Source organism: Lissotriton helveticus, chromosome 9 (assembly GCF_964261635.1).
Source record: "Lissotriton helveticus chromosome 9, aLisHel1.1, whole genome shotgun sequence".
Lineage (NCBI taxonomy): Eukaryota > Metazoa > Chordata > Amphibia > Caudata > Salamandridae > Lissotriton > Lissotriton helveticus.
The window spans coordinates 869,133,076-869,155,769 of NC_136070.1; the positions used below are offsets into that span (position 1 = coordinate 869,133,076).

The window sequence follows — 22,694 nt, forward strand, 5'->3', positions numbered from 1 at the left end:
ATCTCTTTAGATGTCATGTACACGTCTGCCCGCAATGTTCCCACATGCCTGTGATCCTCAATAAAGTACACATCATATGTACAATGCTCCATGCGCCCACCTTCTCAATTTGTCACTACATAAATAACCCAACAAATCTAGAAAAACTGAGGTGAACTGAAAGGCATGGCCCCCTCATGAGGGGTTGGGATTTATCTAGCCTCTTGTGATGTGAATGGGTAAATGATGCAATTAAGTAAATAAGGACCCCATGAGGTTTGCTACCTCCCCCCTTCAATGTGGTTGTTGGCCAGTAGTAACACAATTACATTGAGTGGAAAGGTCTGGTACCCATTCGAATATAAATGAATAGGTCAACACTGAAGGGCCTGGCTCCCCAGAGTGGGGCAAACGAAAGGGGGCACCTCCCTGAGAGCTGAAGGAACAGACTAGCACCTCAATGATGTGAATTGATTGGTATACTTCCCAAGTGGTTAAAGGAGGAACGGGTTCCTCTTTCAGTGTGAATAAATGAGTCTGGTCCAAATAACTGATTCCCTACCAGAGAATTTACTGGATTTCTAGGTTCCACATGTGAGGTGAATGGGCAGGTCTGTTTCCTAGTGCTGAACATTTAAGGTTTTAGCCCCCCCCCCCCCCTGCAAAGAGTAAACTAGAGTTGTTTGGATCTTCTATGAGGCGGATAGATAGGTAAGCCTCCGGTGAAGTGTATTAATGTGTTTTCCCTCACAGGTGTATAAGGATGATAATGCCTCCTTGTGATGCAAACAGTGAGTCTGGTATCCTTGTGAAGTGACTAGGAAGGTAAGATCTACAGTGAAGCAAATGGATGGGTCAGTTTCCCATGTGAAATGTAAAACAGTTTGGTCTTGTATGGGTTTGTTTCCGTGTAAGGTGTATTAATAACCAAAAAGATGTGTATGATAGGTGTGACAACCCGCATTCTACCCCTATTGATATATGTATGTATGTTATGTGAACGTAAATGTATGATGTTTAATAACATGAGCTCCAACCAGGCAACTAAATCGGTCTGTGGGTGGGACCTAAAAAGGAAAATCATGGTGTTCGTTCACTGATTATAATTCTATATCGACTGTTCGATTAATTAAAATCTTTACAGTAAAATGTGCAATGCTCCCCCCCCACCCCCAGCCACCAGTCTCTTGAGTCTTCGGAATAACATTGGTCCCCTGCCCGCATGAGCTCTTAAGTCAAAGTTAATTGCACTTACAGGTGGAAAAAAAGCTTCATCTGAGAGACTATTTGTTGGTATGGACGTCTTCTCCTATACAGATAGTTAAATATCATAAAATAAGGCAAGTCTCCTCAGGTTAGGCCTGTACTGTGCAACCCTGCATGAGGCCTAGCTTGTCCCAAGGACTTGTGAGTGGACTGGGACTTTTTGGCCAAGACTGAGTGAGCTGGTGGACAAGGAGGCCTTTGCAATCCCTATCATCTATGCCTAATGGGGATATACTGTGCAAAAAGCTAAAAAAACTTTTTTTTAAAAAGATAAAGTGCAAAGAGTGCTGATTTAAAGTGCTGTGTGCTCTCCCTTCAATGCCTGTGGATTACTCTGTAGCAGCTCACTAGAAAGGGACCAGTAGATATTAGAGACTTGAAAGTCTGCAATGCGTAACTCGACTAATAGATTAATAGATGGTGGCCCGGGTAGTGCTCCCCCTTATTACCTGTCAGAGATCTACCTTGCTGCCCCCTAACACTTTAATACTATTAGTGCCCCGCAGAACTGATAGGGCCCCTTTCTCCCAATTGATGGAAGTAAGGACGTGCAGTTATTTCATCTGCCGGGGGCTGAGCATCTATGCCCCAATGTGCTAGCTGTTGCGATTCTCCTAGTACTGCAATTTGAAGATGCTGTTGGCAAAATCTCACTAGGGTCGAGACCCCGTGGGTGTCCCCATGGAGTTTCAAGAATCTGACCCATTCCAGATCAACTGAAAAAAGTTTGTTCAAGGGATGCTACATGTTTAAATACGCAAAGGATATTCCTCCTGTTCAAGATATCAAGTGAGTCCTTGATGTATTATTTAGGAGCAAGCACTACCTTATAGATACAGGGGGTTTCCTCTGAGGTGAATGCTTCTCTATTCCATGGCCCTGATCTTGAGGCCTGGTTGGAAGTATTAGTTCACTATAAATCAACTAAAAACGTCCTCTTTCAAAAAAGAAGTGAAAGCACTACTTATGCATACTCTCTGAACTTGTAATGTACCTACTGCCCCGTGAGGCCATGCTCTGATGCTCCCTCCTCCTCGTATGGTCATGCTCATGTATAGTGCTTATGTGTTGTTCTGATATTTAGGTACTCCTGTTTACTCGTTTATCCTGCACTTTCAGATTGTTGTTTGACTTACTTGTCTCCCTCTCTGCTGTCTTTGATCTTCTGTGAAGCGCTCTGATACCTGTTTGGGTCATGTTCGCGCTATGTAAAACTTTATAAATAAAATAGATAAATAAAAATGTGGTACTGAATCGGTTAAAATATCCCGGCAATTGTTTAGCTTTAGTTTCAAGCAACTCCAATGTATGAACTAAAAATGAAAAACACAAGACACAGATTTTGCGAACAAAAATATATTAGGTAGAGAAACGAAACTAGCAATAAAGTGCCATAACACCATAGGTATTTTATACTGTAGTGAATGTCTTAAAGATCCGTTACCAACACTTAGCAGAGCAAAAGCATGCTCCTCCCTGAATTAATTTTGTCAGTAACATTTAAGTGCAATATTTAACATGTGATCAGAGATAGTGAGTTAGCTTCATCCGTTGGGTTGTCTTCCAGGTGGATTATGTCTTCACATCTGATTCCTGCTGCTGCACAGCATAGACCAATCTGTTTTCATTGTTCTGACAGAGGATGGCGACAGTACCCCCCCGTTTCAGGAACTTCCATGTTGGACTGTAAACATGCCTGCAACAGCAAAGCAGTCAGTCATCATCACACGTTTTACAGGAACTCTGATAAGCTAAATGCTGCGTTCCACATACATGACAACTTATAGATACCTCGAACAAAGCACAACAAAATACTCTCTTGTAGGGAATTATATTATTCTTTCTAGGCTTTTAATCATCAAATGTATGTTTCTGTAGCTGAATTTTAATATTAAGTCTAACTTAACATATCACACAATGGTTTTAAGCACAGATAATAAATTTAAAGCATGGATTACACATGAAACATAGAAAGATTAATCAAAGATAGACTGATATTGCTCTATTTGTACTGTATTACACTGTCAAATCTGCTCTGCAACACCATGGATGGATAGGCCAAGACCGATTGGTTTTATCAATATTCTTTTTTAACCAGGTGGCCACTGTAAAGAAGCAGATTATTTAGAGTGGGTGGCTGCACACATCAGGGAAACATAACATTAACCTGTGAAGGTGAACCTCAAAAGTGATTAGACGAACCTGAGCTCAACGACCAGGTAGCTATGACACAAGTCAAGTCAAGTCAAGTCATAAAATTTATATAGCGCACTACATACCCAGAGGGTTTCAAGGCGCTTAGGAAGGGGAGGAGGATTATTTGTCAAATATCCACGTTTTAAGCTGCTTTCTGAACGCTAGGTGATTCTGGGTGAGGCGAAGGTAAGCGGGGAGTGAGTTCCATGTTTTGGCAGCCAGGTATGAGAAGGATCTGCCTCCCATGGTGGTCTTGTTGATGCGAGGTACAGTGGCGAAGGCTAGGCTGGAAGAGCGAAGTTGGCGGGAGGGGGTGTAGAAGGACAGTCGAGAGTTGAGGCAATCTGGTCCGATGTCGTAGAGTGATTTGTGTGCGTGGGTAAGCAGACGGAAAGTAATCCTCTTATTGACGGGTAGCCAGTGGAGGTCTTTAAGGTGACCAGAGATGTGTTCGTTGCGTGGGATGTCTAATATGAGCCTGGCTGAGGCGTTTTGGATTCGTTGTAGTTTCTTCTGGAGTTTAGCGGTGGTACCTGCGTAGAGGGTGTTTCCGTAGTCCAGTCGGCTCGTGACTAGAGCGTGGGTGACTGTTTTCCTTGTTTCGGAGGGGATCCAGCGAAATGTTTTTCTGAGCATGCGAAGAATGTTAAAGCAGGAAGAGGATACGGCGCTGACTTGTCTGTTCATTGAGAGTGAAGAATCCAGGATGACGCCAAGGTTCCGTGCGTGGTCTGTCGGGATGGGTGCATTTCCGAGGGCTTCCGGCCACCAGGAGTCGTCCCATGCAGAGGGGGATTTGCCTAAGATGAGGACTTCTGTTTTGTCTGAGTTCAGTTTCAGACGGCTTTGTTTCATCCATTCGGCGACTTCTTTCATTCCTTCGTGTAGGTTAGTTTTGGCGGTGCTGGGGTCCTTGGTGAGAGATAGGATCAGTTGAGTGTCATCCGCGTAAGAGATGATGTTGAGGTTGTGTTGGCGGGCGATGGCCGCGAGGGGGCTCATGTATACGTTGAAGAGGGTGGGACTGAGTGAGGATCCTTGTGGTACGCCGCAGATGATTTCAGAGGCCTCGGACTTGAATGGTGGGAGGCGGACTCTCTGGGTTCTTCCGGTGAGGAACGAGGTGATCCATTCCAGTGCCTTTCCTTGGATTCCGATGTTTGAGGCGTTGTAAAAGGGTGCTGTGGCAGACTGTGTCGAAGGCTGCAGAGAGGTCGAGGAGGATGAGGGCGACTGTGTCTCCATTGTCCAGTAGAGTTCGAATGTCGTCTGTTGCTGCGATGAGGGCGGTCTCAGTGCTGTGTTTGGCTCGGAAGCCAGATTGTGAGGGGTCGAGTGATTTGTTGGCTTCGAGGAAGGCGGCGAGCTGGTTGTTGACAGCTTTCTCGATGACTTTGGCCGGGAATGGAAGAAGCGAGATGGGGCGGTAGTTTTTGAGTTCGGTGGGGTCTGCTGTTGGTTTTTTCAGAAGGGCGGTGAGTTCAGCGTGTTTCCAGTCTTCTGGGAAGGTAGCGGAGTTGAAGGAGCAGTTGATGACGTCTCGGAGGTGCGGAGCTATGATGGAGTCTGCTTTGTTGAAGATGTGGTGAGGGCATGGGTCTGTGGGGGATCCAGAGTGGATGGAATTCATCAGGCGTATGGTGTCCTCCGTGGAGATTGGGTTCCAGGCGTTAAGGGTGTTAACGAGGGGAAGATGGTCAGCTGGTGGTAGGGTGGGTTGGCTTCCGGGTTGTTTGTCAAAGCTGTTGTGGATGTCAGCAATCTTGTTGTGGAAAAAAGAGGCTAGGGAGTCGCAGAGGGTTTGAGAGGGGGTGATGTCGTTGGAGTTGGCCGAGGGGTTGGAAAATTCCTTGACGATGTTGAAAAGTTCCTTGCTGTTGTGGGCGTTGTTGTCAAGTCGATCCTTGAATGCTGTTTTCTTGGCTTTTCGGATTAGTTGGTGGTGAGTACGGATGGCGCTTTTGAAGGCGTCCTTGGTGCTGGTGGATGGGTCTTTTTTCCAGGCCTTTTCAAGGGAGCGGCACAGTTTCTTGGACTTCTTGAGGTCATCGTTGAACCATGAGGCCTTCTTGATGCCAAGTTTGTGTTGACGTTTTTTCAGTGGTGCTAAGGTGTCGGCGGTGTTGGATAACCAAAGGGTGAGGTTGGAGGCGGCTTCGTTGGCGTTAGAAGAGAGGGCTGGGGAGGTTTGAAGGAGCGATGTGGAGATTTGCTCCGTGGTGATTTTGTTCCAGTTTCTTTGTAGAGTTGGTTGGAGGTGGATGATGGGTTTCGGCTTGTTGTAGGTGAAGTGAACGCAGCTGTGGTCAGTCCAGAGGAGATTCGTAGTGTGGCTGAAGGAGACATGGTTGCTGGAGGTGAAGATGGGGTCAAGTGTGTGACCTGCGATGTGGGTGGGGGAAGTGACCAGTTGTTTAAGTCCGAGGTTGGCGAGGTTGTCCAAGAGGGTGGCGGTGTTGCGGTCGTTGATCTTTTCAAGGTGGAAGTTGAGGTCTCCCAGAAGGATGTAGTTTTTGGAGGGGAGCGCGTGTGGGGTGATGAAGTCCGTGATGTCTTCACTGAATTTTGCGCGGGGTCCTGGTGGTCTGTAGAGGAGGGTGCCTCGGAGTGTGGTTTTGGGGTCGATGTGGATCTGGAAGTGAAGGTGTTCGGAGTTAGCGAGGTTAGCGTCAGAGCTGGTTGAGATGCGGATTGATTTTTTATGGACGATAGCGATTCCTCCTCCTGTATGGTCGGTGCGGTCCTTGCGTGTGATCTTATAGTCATCAGGGATAGCGATGGCGATGTCAGGGGCGGAGGAAGCGTTCATCCATGTTTCCGTTAGGAAGGCGACGTCAGGAGAGATGGTGTCTAGTAGGTTCCAAAGGTCAATGGCGTGCCTGTGGACCGAGCGGGTGTTGAGAAGGATGCATTCTAGGTGGTTGGGGTCGGGAATCTGTGTTGTGGTCGCAGCGGAGATGTTGTCGGTGCCGCTAAATTTGCAGGAGAGGCAGGAGAACGGTCCATGGGTGCGTCCAGGAGCGGCTTGGACGCAGGTGGGGGCGCGACCGGGGTTAAGGGCTAGGAGGGTGGCGGCATCGTAGGTAACGCGGGGGGGCTGGGCAGCGCGAGGGGCAGGGGGACTGGCGCTGGACGCGGTCCGGGCGCGGACGGGCGTAGACGGGCTTACCTTTGGCGCACCTTCGGCGCGGATTGGGCGCGGACGCTGCGCGTGGACGCTGCGCGTGGGAGCTACTGTCATATATGGATAGTGGGGGGGAGGGGCGAGGGCGTCTCAGCTGGGAGGCGGGGCGGGCTAGGTAGGAGCACAATAACAACAAAATGGAGGGCGCTTGGGGGGAATACAATTTACAGGTCGGAAAGTCGCGTTGGGAATCAGAGCAGTGCAACAATCAAAGCGGAGCACAAAGCGCACGGCAGGCAATAGAAATGACACAGTTTTAAGCTATAAGCGCTAATTAACTATACCACAGCCAAAGCGTACAGCAGGCAATTGAAATTATACAGTTTTAAGCAAGAAGCGCTAATCAACGATACCACAGCCAAAGCGCACAGCAGGCGATTGAAATGACACAGATGTAAGCAGGAAGCGCTAATCAGGGATACCACAGTCAGAGGGAGCGACCACTCAGCTGGCAAGCGTCGAGTGAGTCACAGCGTTTCAAGGTAACGGAGCGCTGAAGTAGTCTGTGGGAGGGCGTCTCAGCTGGGAGGCGGGGCGGGCTAGGTAGGAGCACAACAACAACAAAATGGAGGGCGCTTGGGGGGAATACAATTTACAGGTCGGAAAGTCGCGTTGGGAATCAGAGCAGTGCAACAATCAAAGCGGAGCACAAAGCGCACGGCAGGCAATAGAAATGACACAGTTTTAAGCTATAAGCGCTAATTAACTATACCACAGCCAAAGCGTACAGCAGGCAATTGAAATTATACAGTTTTAAGCAAGAAGCGCTAATCAACGATACCACAGCCAAAGCGCACAGCAGGCGATTGAAATGACACAGATGTAAGCAGGAAGCGCTAATCAGGGATACCACAGTCAGAGGGAGCGACCACTCAGCTGGCAAGCGTCGAGTGAGTCACAAAGCAAACTGGCTTAACATAGGGTAATACGTAAAGTATTTATGCAGTATTAAAACAGTAAAAAAGTCAAAACATCAAACAAAAAAAAACCCAAACCATAAAAGAAAAATAGAGTAAACCTTAGCAAAGAAATGACAGTAAATGGAAAAAAAAATAAGTGGAACAGTAGAAATTACTTTTTAAAGATTTAAGTGACAATGGTTGTTGGAAATGGTCCTTTTTGCAGGGTTATCCCCAAACTTTTTGCTTCTTCCTCCCTTATTTTTCCTCATCCGTGGCTGTTGGCAATAGGACTCTGCGCGCTTTACCACTGCTGATCAGTGCTAAAGTGCATATGCTCTCTGTGTAACTTGTTATGGTTATTGGTTATCCATGATTGGCATATTTGTATCCCCCAGAAATCCCTAGTAAAGTGCACTGAGTGTGCCAGGGCTGGTGATACAAATGCTACTAGGGGGCTTGCAGCACTGGTTGTGCCACCCACATGAGTAGCCCTAAAATGGTGTCTCAGGCCTGCCACCGCAGTGCCTGTGTGCAGTCTGTGAACTGCCATGTCCTCCTGGTCAGTGTCCCCACTGACCAGGCCTAACCCTTCCCTTACTGTGCACATTGGTCACCCCATAGAAGACCCAAGGTACCCCCCGGGCAGGGTGCAGTGTATGTGAAAGGTAGAGCATGTACTGGTGCAGGTGCCATGCTCTGGTAGTGAATTACAGCCGTTTTCGTTTTCACTATTGTAAGGCTATCTTGCCCATAGGCTATCATGGGGAATGCTGGCTACAGTGGCTACCAGCATATCTTCCCATAGGAGCAAGATAGGACATAAACGTCTGGTATCCCTGAACTCAGATTTTAATAACACATCTTTTAGGAAAGGTGGTTTTTAAGTCCTTTGTTTGAGAACAGCACTTTTAGAAAGTAGCTGTTCTCTTGTCTGACCTTTCTGTGTGCCTTGGCTGGTTTGTGAATTGACTGTCTGGTTTGTGAGTGACAGGGCTGGGGGATTCCAGGAGACAGAATGAGTCCGTCCCAGGGGTCAATAGAGAGATTTGCATCTAGATGGGAGGGAGGAGTTGCACTTGGGACCTGAATAGCACTGTGCCCGCCCCCCCCACAGTGCTGGCTCCACCCCCTGCGGTGTGTCTGATGTCTCTGCCCTGCACTGTGAAAGGAGAGAAGGAATCATGTCAACAAAGTGCTCCAGGGCTGTGCTTTCCCTCCACAATGCTGGCTCCACCTCCTGCTGGGTGGCTGACGACCCTGCCCCTTTCTCTGAAAGGAAGGGAGAGGCCAGGAAAACAAAGTGCTCAAGGAACACCCAGAACAGGTTCAGACCGGGCTCAAAGCCCTCCTGCACAAAGGGAACAAAGACTTTTAGGGGTATAAGTACAGGACCCCTGACTACAGAAAATGAGATCATCCTGGACTCAAGAAGGAACCTCTGCCAAGGAGAAAGCTGAAACTGAGGAAGGAAGACTGTCCTGCTGTGTGATGCTGGATTGCCCTGCTGTTGTTATGCTGTCAAGGAGAGGGGAAGGACTTTGCTTTGTGCTGTGTCCCCTTGCTTGAAGGAATCTCCAAGGGCCTGAGAAGAGCTGGCTCCCTGTTTTTGAAATCCCAGGAACAAAAGGACTTCACCCCCAGCTTCTCTGAACTCTACTGAGAGAGTTCTGTCCTTCCTGGAGTGCGTGGCCCATGTGTGGTGCCTCTGGAAGTTGTACCTGTGTTCGGGAGCTGGAAACCAAGCTTTTAAAGACTTTGCTGCAGAACATTTATCGAAATCCTGGCCGAGCGAGAAAATTCCCGCCGCTACGAAGACCGAGATCGTCGCAGCGCCTGTCGCCGCTGCCTGAAGACGTCGCACCCTTTGTTAGCGGGAAGATTTCCGCCGCTGCGAACATCGTCGCAGAGCCTGTCATCGCATCACGTTGCTGCGGGAATCTTCGCAGAGCCATCGCATCGAGGAACTGCGAGAGAAAGATTGCCGCTGGACCGCGCATCGTAGCCCCGGAGATCGTCGCAACACCCGAGAATCATCGCATCGTACCTCGGCGGGAGAAAACTTCCTACAGAACCTACGTACTGGAATCCATACAAGTGGCCTTCCTCCCCATACAGACCGGATTCGTCGCAACACGCCCGCTGCTGCAGCGGGGCTGTCGCTAACGCCTCCCCAGGGTCTCAGGAGCAACACATCGCTTGTTTTCCACCGCTACAGCTTCTGTGCTTGGAACTTTTTATCGCTAACAAAGGTACTGTGGCTAAAACGTGACGCAATTGTGGATAATTTTATCGCTAACCTTAAGAAACCTAAGTACTCTTTTGCAACCATATTCTTGAACAGTGTATGTTGGATTGTTGTCGTTTTGGTCTTGTGTAGTTTAGATGAAATACCTTTATTTTTCTAAACTGTTGTGGAGTCAGTTTGTGGTGTTTTCACTGTGTTACTGTGAGTTTTGGTACAAATACTTTAAACATTGCCTTTGATAAGCCTGACTGCTTGTGCCAAGCTACCAAGGGGGTGAGCAGAGGTTATCTAAAGAGTGTTTCCTCCTTACCCGGACTAGAAGCAAGGGTCCCTATTTGGACAGTGGTACCTACCCCTGCCAACTAGAGACCCCCAGTTCTAACAATGGCGTAAAAAAAGCACAAAGTGCCGATGAAAGTCTATCAGCGCAGTAGACTAAGACCTGGACGCGATTTCAGCCAACTCTGATGGAGTGTGTGTCGGATACACCAAGCGGGTTAATCCCGTTCAAAGATTCTACCTTCCGACATAGTATTCTGCATGGATCTCAAAATCCTCCATCAGGGTGAGCCTGAAATTGTATCTGACAGACTTGCATCGAAATAGGGCACCTCTAATGTGAGGTCCCAGTGATGCACAGGAGATCTTGGAAGCCCCAATCTTTCAGGGTCTCTGGAAAAGCTTGTGTGGGTTACTGATAAGGCTCCCAGAACCTCAGGGGCAGCATTTAGTGATCAGGACTCACTCCAGCAGAGTCAACCAACAGGGTCTAGTCAAGGTCCAGTTGTTTGCTGGTCACTTCAAGGAAAATACTTTTCCCAGCTTTTTGTGTCCCTATAGATACAAAAGGGGCGAGCCAACTGACCCCTTGATTTCACTTCTCAGTCCTCAGTAGAAGTGAGAGCAGGTCCAGCCTTTCTGGTCTCCACACGTCATTGACAGCAGTATAGTGGCTCTTCTGAACTTCAACAGGTCCAGAAAGTTTTTTGAGTAGCTGTGAGTGAGGCGTCAGCTTTGTAGTTTTTTTTGTACTAGCTACTGGGTGAGGGGATTTCTAGACACTTCCTAACCAATGAGGAAATAGGTCTCGTGGCAACTCTCCCTACTTTTGCAGCACATCCTGTTTCTCTTACTGCAAACTAGCCCACATTGCACCAACCTAAAAAAACTCCATGATGGCACTGTCCATGTGCCCTTGGAGGTAGCTTGTGTTGTGATAGTCAGGGGTGTGTTTAATGAAATGCTGCACAACGGTTGTTACAAACTGCCAAATTCCTATCAGCAAATACATTATTCTATTTGCTGCAAGATGAACAATAGTTACTTACCTGTAATCTGTGATTCTCCAGTATTGGTGTCTTTCATAGATTCACATGCCTGAATCATTCCCCGTCGTCGGAGTGGGAGTCCCACGGTATATAGAAACAGGAATATTCAATAATATCCTTAGAAAAACTTGGTAATAACCAACCAGGAAGTAAAGTAGCCCAAGCTACAAGAGTAAAAACTTCCACACTCATGACTATCCTAGTCATTTTGTATAGACCAAACTGCAGCCAATCAGGCGACAGCACCCACCAGAATGTTCTCCCCAGAGGCTCAGGCTCTCAGATATTCTCGCACAGGAGTGAAGCTAAAAACATCCTAGCCTAAAGAGCCTCAGAGGGGAGGTGGGCGGGTTGCATGTGAATCTATGAAAGACACCAATACTGGAGAACCACAGATTACAGGTAAGTAACTATTGTTCTTCTCCAGTGTTAGGGTGTCTTTCATAGATTCACATGCCTGAATCAGAGTATATAGCAGTACCGAAATAATGCTTGGAAGACGCTATTTGTAACATAATTTTGTACATAGCAAGTATATACATTCACATAATAAAATGCCAACATTCATATATGCATGAAAAAACATGCAATCACATGAGAATGCACCCAAATTAGGCATGAAATAACCGTCTGGAAAGCAGTACAGAGGAGGAGGGAAAACAGAGGCTCATCTTATCTGAAAAGATTGCGTAGAACCGCTTGACCCACTGACGTATCAGCCTCGCTGGCAGCGTCCAAACAATAATGCCTGGTGAAAGTATGTCTGCTGGACCAAGTCGCTGCTCTGCAGATTTGCGGACGAGGAACTCCAGCGAAAAGAGCAGTCGAGGAAGAAACAGCTCTTGAAGAGTGAGCTCTTGGAATTGTCTGAAAGGTCTTCCAGCTTGAAGATGGCAAAAGTCAATAGCTGCAGAAATCCATCTATCTATGGTCTGTTTAGACACTGCTTGTCCTTGCCGTAGCTTTCCATAGGCAATAAACAGATGATCGGATTTGCGAATGGCAGAGGTCCTTTGCAAATAGAATTTTAAACATCTTCTGATGTCAAGGGTATGTAATGCCCTCTCCGCAGGGGATTGCGGATAAGGAAAAAACGTCTTTAAGATGACTGGTTCGTTCAGGTGAAAATCCGAAGGCACCTTAGGCATAAACCATGGGTTTGTAAGTAGCACCACAGAATTGGACGTGAATTATAAGAAAGGTGAATTGACGGTGAAAGCTTGAACATCACTGAATCTTCTATATGAAGTTAATGCTAGCAAAAGAGAAACGTTCCATGATAGGAATTTGAAATACACCCTGTGAATTGGCTCAAATGGGTGGCGCCTGAGCTGCGCTAATACTACATTAAAATGCCATGATGGAGGCGGACGACGTACAGGAGGAAACATTGTAAATGTAAATGTATGGGACACTTATATAGCGCATCTATCACTCCATGGAGTATCTTGGCGCTCAACCAGATGGAAACGGTTTAGGAAGAGACTGATCGATGGGGGCGCTTATACCAGTGCTATGCAAGCTGCATCTGTAAGGGAAAACACCCAGGTCTTTAGCGCCTTCCTGAACTGTGTTTCATGACATAATAACCTAAGGTGAGGAGGAAGCTTGTTTCAAGCTCTGGAACCCAGGACAAAAAGAGACTTTCCTCCCTTGGTGGCCAATCTAAATCTGGGGATGGTTAATAGATTCTGGTTAGCAGACCTCAGGCAGCGAGTGGGATAATATCGCTTAAAGCCATTGCACAGATATTTAGGCCCCTGCTGATGAAAGGCTCTAAATGGGATCAACAAGATTTTGAATAGGATCCGTTTACCAACTGACAACCAGTGTAGCGCTTTTAGTGCAGCTGACGCAGATGATTTTCGGGGCCAACGTAGCACCAGTCTGGCAGCGGCATGTTGGATCATCTGCAGCCTATGGAGTACGGACTTATTAACTCCGGCATACAGGCTGTTACAGTAATCTAGCCTTGAGCTTATTAAGGCTACTGCGACTGCTTTCCTGGCTGACAGAGGAAGGAGATCAAAGAACTTCCTCAAGGATTTAATTGTGTAGAAACACATACCGGCTACGGCCACCGCTTGCTGTTTAAAGCACAACTGGTCGTCAAATTTAATGCCCAAATTCCGAGCAGATGTAATAGTCTCAGGGGGCGATTCAGCATCGTCTGGCCACCATTGTTTTGGAGAAAACAGATTTCGATTTCCAAACGGCAAGATCTCCGTTTTGCCGGAATTGCATTTAAGATGGTTATCAGTCATCCATTGAAATGTGGCTGTTAAGCAATTCTTCAAGTTTTCCTCCGCTCCCAGCAGTTCTCCATCCAGTACCAGAATTAGCTGAGTGTCATCTGCATATGATATTGTGCTGATGTTAAACGATGCAATTAGCTCAAGCAGGGGTACCATGTATAGATTAAACAGGATCGGGCTTAACCTCGATCCCTTAGGAACCCCGGAGCTGATGACCTTAGCTTCTGACTGGAATTTGCCCAAGACAGTAATTTGTCGTCTGTTGTTCAAAAAGTCTCTCAACCAACCCAAGACTGTCCCTCCTATTCCTGCAGCCACCATCCGGTCTACTAAGATGTTGTGAGAGACCGTGTCGAAGGCTGCCGACAAGTCTAATAATATTAGGACAGCCTTCTTGCCTTGGTCGACAGCCATTCGTAGGGTTTCCGCCGTGAACAGGAGGGCAGACTCGGTAGAGGGTTTCGACCGAAACCCAGCTTGGTTGGGATGTAGAATGTTATTCACCTCCAAATAGTCCGTAAGTTGATTGTTAACGAACTTTTCAACCAATTTGAAAACCACGGGAAGCAGGGATATCGGTCGCATGTTGGAGAGGGTCGACGGATCAGCGATGGTCTTTTTGTGGAGGGGCTTAACTGCTGCGAGTTTCCACTCAGGTGGAATTACCGCTGTGGCTAGCGATGAGTTTATGAGGTCGTTGATGATGGGATTAACAACCTCCACCGCCGCCTGAAGGACCAGGGGTGGGCAAGGATCAAAAGGCGATCCAGATTTACTGGCCAAGATGGCTTTAGCTGTGTCCTCCAGCGAGACAGGTGTAAAAGACTCAAAGCGTGAAGTCCCCCTCGCCGTTTCAACTCCCTCAGCCCGCTCTAAGCTGCAAGGAGAGGAAGACGGTAGAGGAAAAGTCTTCACAATATCAGCAATCTTGTTGTCGAAATAATCGGTAATTGAATTGCAGAGGTCCTGTGAGGGGGGAATCTCTTGTGACAAAGCTGATGGTTTTGTGAAGTCCCTTACTATTTTAAAAATTTCCTTTTGTCTAGAGCCCACAGTGGATATGGCCTGTAGGTAGTGGGCTTTCTTCGCTAGTTTGATCCCGGCATGGTAGTGCCTTGTGGCTGTTTTATAGATATTGCGGACCGTTCTCTCGTAATCTTTACGCCATCTCCGCTCAAGAACTCTTACTTCTCCCAGCTCTAGCTTCAGAGCCGGCGAGAACCACGGGGCGTTCCCTTTGCTCTTTATGGCAGATGGTTTTTTCCTACCGGCTGGTCCTAATAGATCGCCAGCTGAGCCTATCCAGTCACAGAATTTCTGATTGTCTGTTATGGTGTCTCCTATTAATTCCGGTGACGTTTCTAATAGTATGTCTATTACATCAGGTCTACTGGAAAATTTCTTCCAGTTGGGTTTAAATGTATTATAACGTGTTTCATCATTCAACATAATAGCAGCAGAAGGTTTATTGTTTAACACTATGTCAAATGGGATAAGGAAATGGTCGGACCAGATTTGAGGGCGCGGCTGCCCGACTGTTAGCCTAGCAGAATTGGAACAAATACAGTCCAGCAAATGGCCGGCTACATGGGTCGGCTCTCGATTTCGGAGGGTAAGACCAAGAATATCAATGATATCCATAAAACTGTCTACTCCTTGTTCCTTGAGGGAGTCTAAGTGCAGATTTAAGTCGCCTAGCAACATAAAATGTGAGTATCTGAGCACTAGATCACTCAATGTGTCCCCCACGGTTTCAAGAAACTCTGTGGGGGAACCAGGGGGGCGGTAGATAAGGGCGCCAGAAAAGGTAAAGGAATCATGAATTCCTAGACAAAAAGCTAATGCTTCCGCTCCTTTAATGGTTGTCAATGCGTGGATGGAACATTTGAGTGAGTTGTGGTAGATTATAGCCAACCCCCCTCCTCGTTGTTCATTCCTATCCAAATGCTGTATCCGGTAGTCGTGAGGGAGGGCAATAGCCAGGTCCGGATTAGACCACGGTCTCAGCCATGTCTCAGTGACCAGGAGCCAGTCCAAGTCAGACTCAACGATCAGATCATTTATGTTCTGAGCGTTTTTGCAGAGTGAGCGAGCATTTATAAGTCCTCCTCGCAGCACGATATCGTGAGAGGGAACTTCCGGGGCGGGCAATGGGGTCAACATGAGCTTACATTGACCGCAACAAATGGGTCCGGACCAATTGTCGGGGTCTAACACCCCATAACAGTGTGTGCTAGTGGTATTATAGGAGTGTAACAATTCCCTGGACATACCTGTTGGAGCTTTACCAGGAACCAGGTGTTGCAAGATGTCCTCTGCCTCCAGCGCCGCCTTAGCGCGGACGGGCGCAGACGGGCTGGACTCTGGCTCGACTCCGGCGCGAGTCAGGCGCGCCCGCTGCGCGTCACCGCTGCGCGTGGGCATGGTAGATTTAAGTAGGGCTCACCTGACCTGGGCGTCTGAGCACTGAAGCGCTCAGCGCGAATGCACAGGCAGACCTCCCCAACTCCTACCAATATGGCGGCTAAACAGATATTTCCTGTCTGCTCGATCCGCTAAAAGAGCGGTGAAGGCACAATTATAGTGCTAGTACGTGGGCAATGGTCCTACAGCAATGAGGAGTCAATTAAAATAATTTAGAACAATTTTGGTGAAAAAACGAGCGCAAATAAAAAGCGCGTTTAAAATTAGCGCTACCGCTGTCAGAGAGCTCGCTTATGCAGAGGGTAAGTATTGAAGCGCGCTGCACAGATTAAAACGATCTTTCTCCAAGGCTGAGCTCACACAAGTGCTCGCCTTTAGTAGGGCTCACCTGACCTGGGCGTCTGAGCACTGAAGCGCTCAGCGCGAATGCACAGGCAGACCTCCCCAACTTCTACCAATATGGCGGCTAAACAGATATTTCCTGTCTGCTCGATCCGCTAAAAGAGCGGTGAAGGCACAATTATAGTGCTAGTATGTGGGCAATGGTCCTACAGCAATGAGGAATCAATTAAAATAATTTAGTACAATTTTGGTGAAAAAACGAGCACAAATAAAAAGCGCGTTTAAAATTAGCGCTACCGCTGTCAGAGAGCTCGCTTATGCAGAGGGTAAGTATTGAAGCGCGCTGCACAGATTAAAACGATCTTTCTCCAATAGTCCCTTAAAGAACTGTTGTATTCTTGAAGAATGAAGAGAGATGGACCCATCCTGACGTTGCCTTGAAATGGCTGCCAAAGAGACCTTCAACGTTGCATGAGATAAGCCTGATCTTGCCAAGTGCAAGAAAAAAGGTAATATTCGGTCCGGCGTTGCATGAAATGGGTGAACCCCAGCAGATTAACATCAAATGCAGATTCTTTTCCATTAAAGTCTGTATGTCTTTATTTTAGTAGGTGCTCTCGCGTAAGCCAGTACCTCCTCACAATCCGCCGAGATATTCAGATGAGCTAATTCAAGGTGCTCAGACGCCAAGCTGCTAATTTTAGAGAAGCCGGATCCGGATGGCAAATTTGACCATTCTGAATGGAGAGGAGATTCGGTATTGGTTCAAAACGGTATTGGATCGTACTCTGAGAGGAGAAGAAGTTTGGTGAACCAGTATTGGCGAGGCCACCTGGGGGCGATGAGAATCAAACGACATGGCTCTTTCTTCATCTTCCGGAGAACTCTCAGAACCAATGGTATCGGAGGAAAGGCGTAAGCATATATTTGAGACCAGTTTATCGAAAATGCCTTCCCCTGCGAGTCCCTGTGGGGCTGCCAGCTTGCAAAGAAACAGCCATTTGCTGTTCTTTTCTGTCGCAAAGAGATCCAGATCGGGAAGACCCCACTGCTGGCAGATTCGATCCGCCGTTGGCTGATGCAGTTCCTATTCGTGGTTGGACACCGTTGACCTGCCAAAGGGTGTCCGCCAGCACATTTGCAACTCACGGCACATAAACAGTCAAGAGATTGATCCTGTGTCGTATTGCCCAAGCACATATCTCTTGGGCTTCCTGAGATAGAAGAACTAACCTCGTTCTTCCCTGTTTGTTTAAGTAATGCATACTTGAAGTATTGTCTGTGCGAACCAATACTGTGGCCCCTTGAATGATTGCACGAAAGGATTTGAGAGCTAAGAAGATGGCACCTAGCTCTAGCAGATTGATGTGCCAAGCCTTTTGTTGAGGGTTCCATTTCCCACTGACCTTCAGCCCTTGAAAATATGCTCCCCAACCCTCGAGGGATGAGTCTGTGGTGATTGTGTAATTTGGCGCTTCTTGAAGGAAACGCACATCCCTTCTACAAATTTATTACTTGGACCCACCAAACAAAACGGCCTCTTGCATCCGAGGAGTGATTTGAATGAGATCTTCGATTGAACTGGAGACCTGCAACCACTGCTTGTCTAGCTCCTCTAGCAATTTTCTCATGTGTAATCTGTAGTTGGGAACCAACGGGATGCAGGTGGAGGCTGTGGCCAGGAATGACTGAGGATCTACTGAAACAGACTTTTTCGTACGTAGAAGAAAAACCATCAAGTGGGAGCTGCAGGCCCGTCGTTCGTGTGAGACAAACACCTTTGCTAGGTTTGTATTGATTGATGCTCCGAGAAACGTTCATATCGGAGCTAGTACTAGTTGGGACTTGTCATGATTTATTGAAAACCAGGTTTTGAAACAGTGACTGACAAGTCTGGGTGTGCTGGACTGCCTGTAAATAAGAGCGAGCCCTTATTATACAGTTGCCTCAGTAATGATAAATTTGTATGCCTTGCAGACGTAGATAGGCTGCCACTGGTGCCAGGATCTACGTAAAGACACGTGAAGCGGACCTAAGTCCAAAAGGTAGGACTGTAATTGAAAATGTTTTCTACCTATTGTAAAGCGTAGCCACTTCCTGTGCTTAGGAAGGATTGGCACATGAAAATAGATATCCTGGAGGTTGAGAGTAGTTATAAAGTCGTTCTGGCATAAGAACTTTAGGACTTTCTTGAGGTACAACAATTTAAAGTTTGCGCAAAGATCTAAAATCATGCGCTACTTTCCTGATTTGCTTGTTGATGAGGAACTGAGAGTAAACCCTAACGCTGTTGGAGATTCGGAACCACTCCAACGGTCCCTGTTTGTATCGATATAGACACTTGTGCAAACGACTCCCGTAGATGAGAAGGTGGAGGTCCCTTTGGAGGAGTAGAAAAAAGGGAAATTTGACAAATTCTAGTGTGCCCTTGGGCATGACGTGTAAAAAACCCAACGGTCCTCTGTCACCTTTGACCAATTGGAATAAAAGTGAGATATTAGACCTCCGACGTTTTTGGAGGGAATAAAGGTGGGTTCAAGGTAATCCATTGTTTCTTAGAAGAGTTGCCTCGGCTGTACGATGATTTTCTATGTAGGACCTGTTGGTACTTTGCCCATGTGACTGCGTTTGATTTGAGTAACGCAGTTGGTTCTGATTGTAGGAGCCAATACTGGATGGTACTCCCTTGAAAAAAGGATGTGGATCTACGTCCTAGGCACCACGAAAAGGCTGCGATTCTATATCCAGAGGGTGCGGGCAGTATCTGTGTTCTTTAAGATGGTCTGCAGTGCCTCATCAACATGCTGGCCAGAAGGGATCCTCAATCAAAAGGCAAGTGAAGTATGGAAGTCTGAACCTCCTTGCGAAAGACGTAGCATTGAAGCAAAAATGTCTTTGCCAGACTGCCCCTATTGCGAGCTGTCGAAAACCTGTACACGCATTGTCTGCTGCACAGTGTATTATTTCTGATGCACTTCTCTCTCTCTCTCTCTCCCTCCTGCAGGATCTTCAAAGCGTGAGGCTTGGAGGATTCTGGAATAAGTTCTACTAGCGCCAACATGTCAAGAGCACATCTGGCGGCATACCTGCCCAACTGGCTTGCAAGATAATCGCTGTGCCGCCTGAGTAATGACTGAGTCAGGGTAGGCTGAGAGACTAGAAAAACAGGTGAATAGTGGGGAGCTTCACATTTCTTGTCGAGGCGTGGAAAAAAACGCCAGCACAGAGTTTGGCCTCTGCATGAGTTTAACACCTTCTTTCTAAATAAAGTCTATGATAGGAACTGAACGAACTTGTTTCTGTGGTTTCCCCAGGACGAGGGGAAAGGGGAAAACGATTTGCCGCTCTCTTCATAAGGAGGGGAAAAACCTCCAATATTCACCAAAGGTGAATGCAAAAGAACTCCAGTTGTAAGAGAAGACGTAATCCCGACATGGTACAGGCCGTGGCAGCCTTGCTGTCAGAAATACATAATTCTGATCTGAAGAAAAAACATGCTCATACGGCTATGTGCTGTCCAAGAAGAATAATGGCGGAAGTAAAAAGCCTTCACGCCCTCACGTGGATGTAGCGGAAAGCTGCCGTCGACGAAATAAATCGTCTATAAAAGCACTGTGCATAAAAGTCAACAGTGTGTGAAACCAACTGTCAATGGGCACCCCCCCCCCCCAGCGCCTTGAGACCCTACGGGTATGTAGCGCGCTTTATAAGTGTCACTGATTGATTGATTGAACTGTCGACGAATCCAACAGTTGACAGGGTCATCCGTCAACTGCGGTAGAAAATCTGAGAGCCTGAGCCTTTGGGGAGAACATTCTGGTGGGTGCTGTCGCCTGATTGGCTGCAGTTTGGTGTATACAAAATGACTAGGATAGTCATGAGTGTGGAAGTTTTTACTCTTGTAGCTTGGGCTACTTTACCTCCTGGTTGGTTATTACCAAGTTTTTCTAAGGATATTATTGCATATTACTGCTTTTTATATACCGTGGGACTCCCACTCCGACGACAGGGAATGATTCAGGCATGTGAATCTATGAAAGACACCCTAATACTGGAGAATAAGAAATATGCAGCAGAAACAGTAGGCGTAGGGTGTTTAAAATAACAAAAGGAAGGACTGGACTGAATCAATTACTCAAAAGGAATATGAACTTTTGGTGTTCCACCCCAATTATGGTCGCAAGGGGAATGATTCAGGCATGTGAATCTATGAAAGACACCCTAATACTGGAGAATAAGAAATATGCAGCAGAAACAGTAGGCGTAGGGTGTTTAAAATAACAAAAGGAAGGACTGGACTGAATCAATTACTCAAAAGGAATATGAATTTTTGGTGTTCCACCCCAATTATGGACGCAAGGTTCATTCAGGTACATTAATTACGGACACAGCAGCTAAGGTGTAGACAGTTTCCCAGAAGACTTGCAGGTTTAATTGTGTTCAGAGTTTTGGGAGGATCGTGTGCCAGTTGGCATTGATCAGATCCTGGAATAGTAGACTTCAGCAGTGGTTTTGTTTTTACAAGTAGTAAGATTTGCTTAATGGTGAGAGAATGTTTCTAGTAATTAAATCTGTCTTCAGTGGAGTGAGATGCGATTCCACTCAGGCGATAGGAAAGCAAAGATACAAGATTTCCATCCAGCCTTGATGTTTTAATAGGGAATACTAAGAGAACCCACATCCTATGTTCTCTTGAGTCAGGTACGAATTAAATTAACTATGCATGCTCATGTTTCCGTAGTCTTTCACTGGGAGCAATAAGAGTTAACTGTCTCAGGTCCATAATAATCCCATCCTGTCTTGATCTATTAAAATAAGGAGCACTAAAGGAACACTTATCTTGCGTTCTCTTAGTACATGAATATGCAAGCTCAAGGTTTTTTCATTCTTTTAATTTGTGCAAATGTGAGTCATTTGTCCTAATTTCAAGAGAAATCCCATGTGGAATTCCCCTTTCCTGATTTTCTTAGTTAACCTTATACCACTGCTCAAATATAAAATAAATAGTTTGTACCTTTTGCAGCTATAATGGCTAGCTGCTTAAGTAGGGAGACATTGAATGTGTAAGCACAACTAAATGCATATGTACTAGTAAGAAAATGATAGGAGTACGTGACACTCCCCTATATGTTTTTAATTTATTTTACATATGTTTTTCAGATTTTAAGGTGGCTCCTGAACAAGGCGTTTTCTTTAATACGCCGAAACGCGCGTCGATGATTATATTTGTCTGCCACTGTTTCATGAATTTTTGTACTATTGTGTTATAAATATATTGGTTGTATTTGATTAATTGTTTACATAAATATTCGGTTTTTATGTTTTTGAATTGAAATGTTTTTATTATGAATATGTACACTCAGAAATAAATATAATTCTTTGTTTTTTAATTGATTGTTGTGCTTTCCCTTTGTCATCTCTCCCTTGGTGTATTATCCAATTTCCAGTTTCTCTTTACATTGGTTATTTTCCCTGTATAACAAATTCAGTTACATAACAGGGGGTCCTTGTTACCTACACCAATTTTCCCACAGCTTGTCTGTGCAGGGCCGTTCTTTCCAACTATTGTGGATGTTATATGTTATATATTTGACTATATTTGAGCAGTGGGCAATAATCTTTTTTCCCTATTGTCGTTCAATTACCCTCAGCCATGGCCAATACGAGAACCTTCGGATTCACTGACGAGGAATTCGAAACACTAGTTGGTACAACAATTCCAACTACTAATACTAATTTACCCCTGAGAGGCCAAGATGAAGGTAAGAAACTATTGGACCTTAAAAAGAAACTTATTCGCATGGAAGCCCATGGGGAATTCATGTTGGCTTATTTAAAAACAGGAGTCATCCCCAATGGCCTTCGTGTGCGGAATATACCAGGTCTTTTCGTACACCATAGACCATTTTTAGAAAAATGGAGTCTAATAGCGAATCGTTGCTCTCGGGATTTAATGATATTAATAGTGGCATAATCAAAGGAACTAGCTTTAGAGATAAAAAAAGAAATAGACGAATTAGAAGAGAAGTTGAAACAACTAACTGGAGTTGATGATGCTATTAAGAAGATAGAGGAATATAACAAAGATTTAGAATCATTTAGCAATTATCTCCATAAACGTAAGACAGATAAACTAAATTAAAGACAAAAGATTTTACTCAGAGGAAGTTGCATATCCTTTTCTACTTAAAGATTTTTATCAACAGAACCACTATACTGATGAGTCTAGAAATGTTCAACAAAGAATTAACAATTTCACCGACTCTTCGGACTCAGAAGGTGAAAACTCTAGCAACACATATTATGAATCAGATGGTGGATTTAACACACACACCAACTCCAGACAACAGCGACGTCCTTTTTTATCAAACAGAGGGCCTCGGCGAGGTCGCCCCAGGGTAAGATTCCAGAATCAGGGACATACCAGAGGGAATTTCCAATTGAATCAACATCAACATCAGATACAACATCAACAAGCCCAGCATCAACAGCACCAACAACATCCACAACAAGAACCCCAATGTATCAGGGAAACTCGCAGCAGGCAATATTGGGGTCAGGGGATGTAATTCC

At 46.0% G+C, this 22,694-nt stretch overlaps 1 protein-coding gene across 2 annotated transcripts in view; it reads right to left on the minus strand.

Annotated features, from left to right (window-relative positions):
• Positions 1 to 2,585: 2,585 nt before the first annotated feature.
• LOC144781933 (THAP domain-containing protein 5-like) overlaps positions 2,586 to 22,694 on the minus strand; it is a 136,666-nt gene continuing 116,557 nt past the window's right edge. For both annotated transcript variants that reach the window (XM_078661019.1, XM_078661020.1), the window contains exon 4: positions 2,586 to 2,941. In XM_078661019.1, coding sequence (XP_078517145.1) covers positions 2,870 to 2,941 — 72 coding nt within the window. In that variant the 3' untranslated portion in view covers positions 2,586 to 2,869. The remainder of the gene's footprint in view (positions 2,942 to 22,694) is intronic.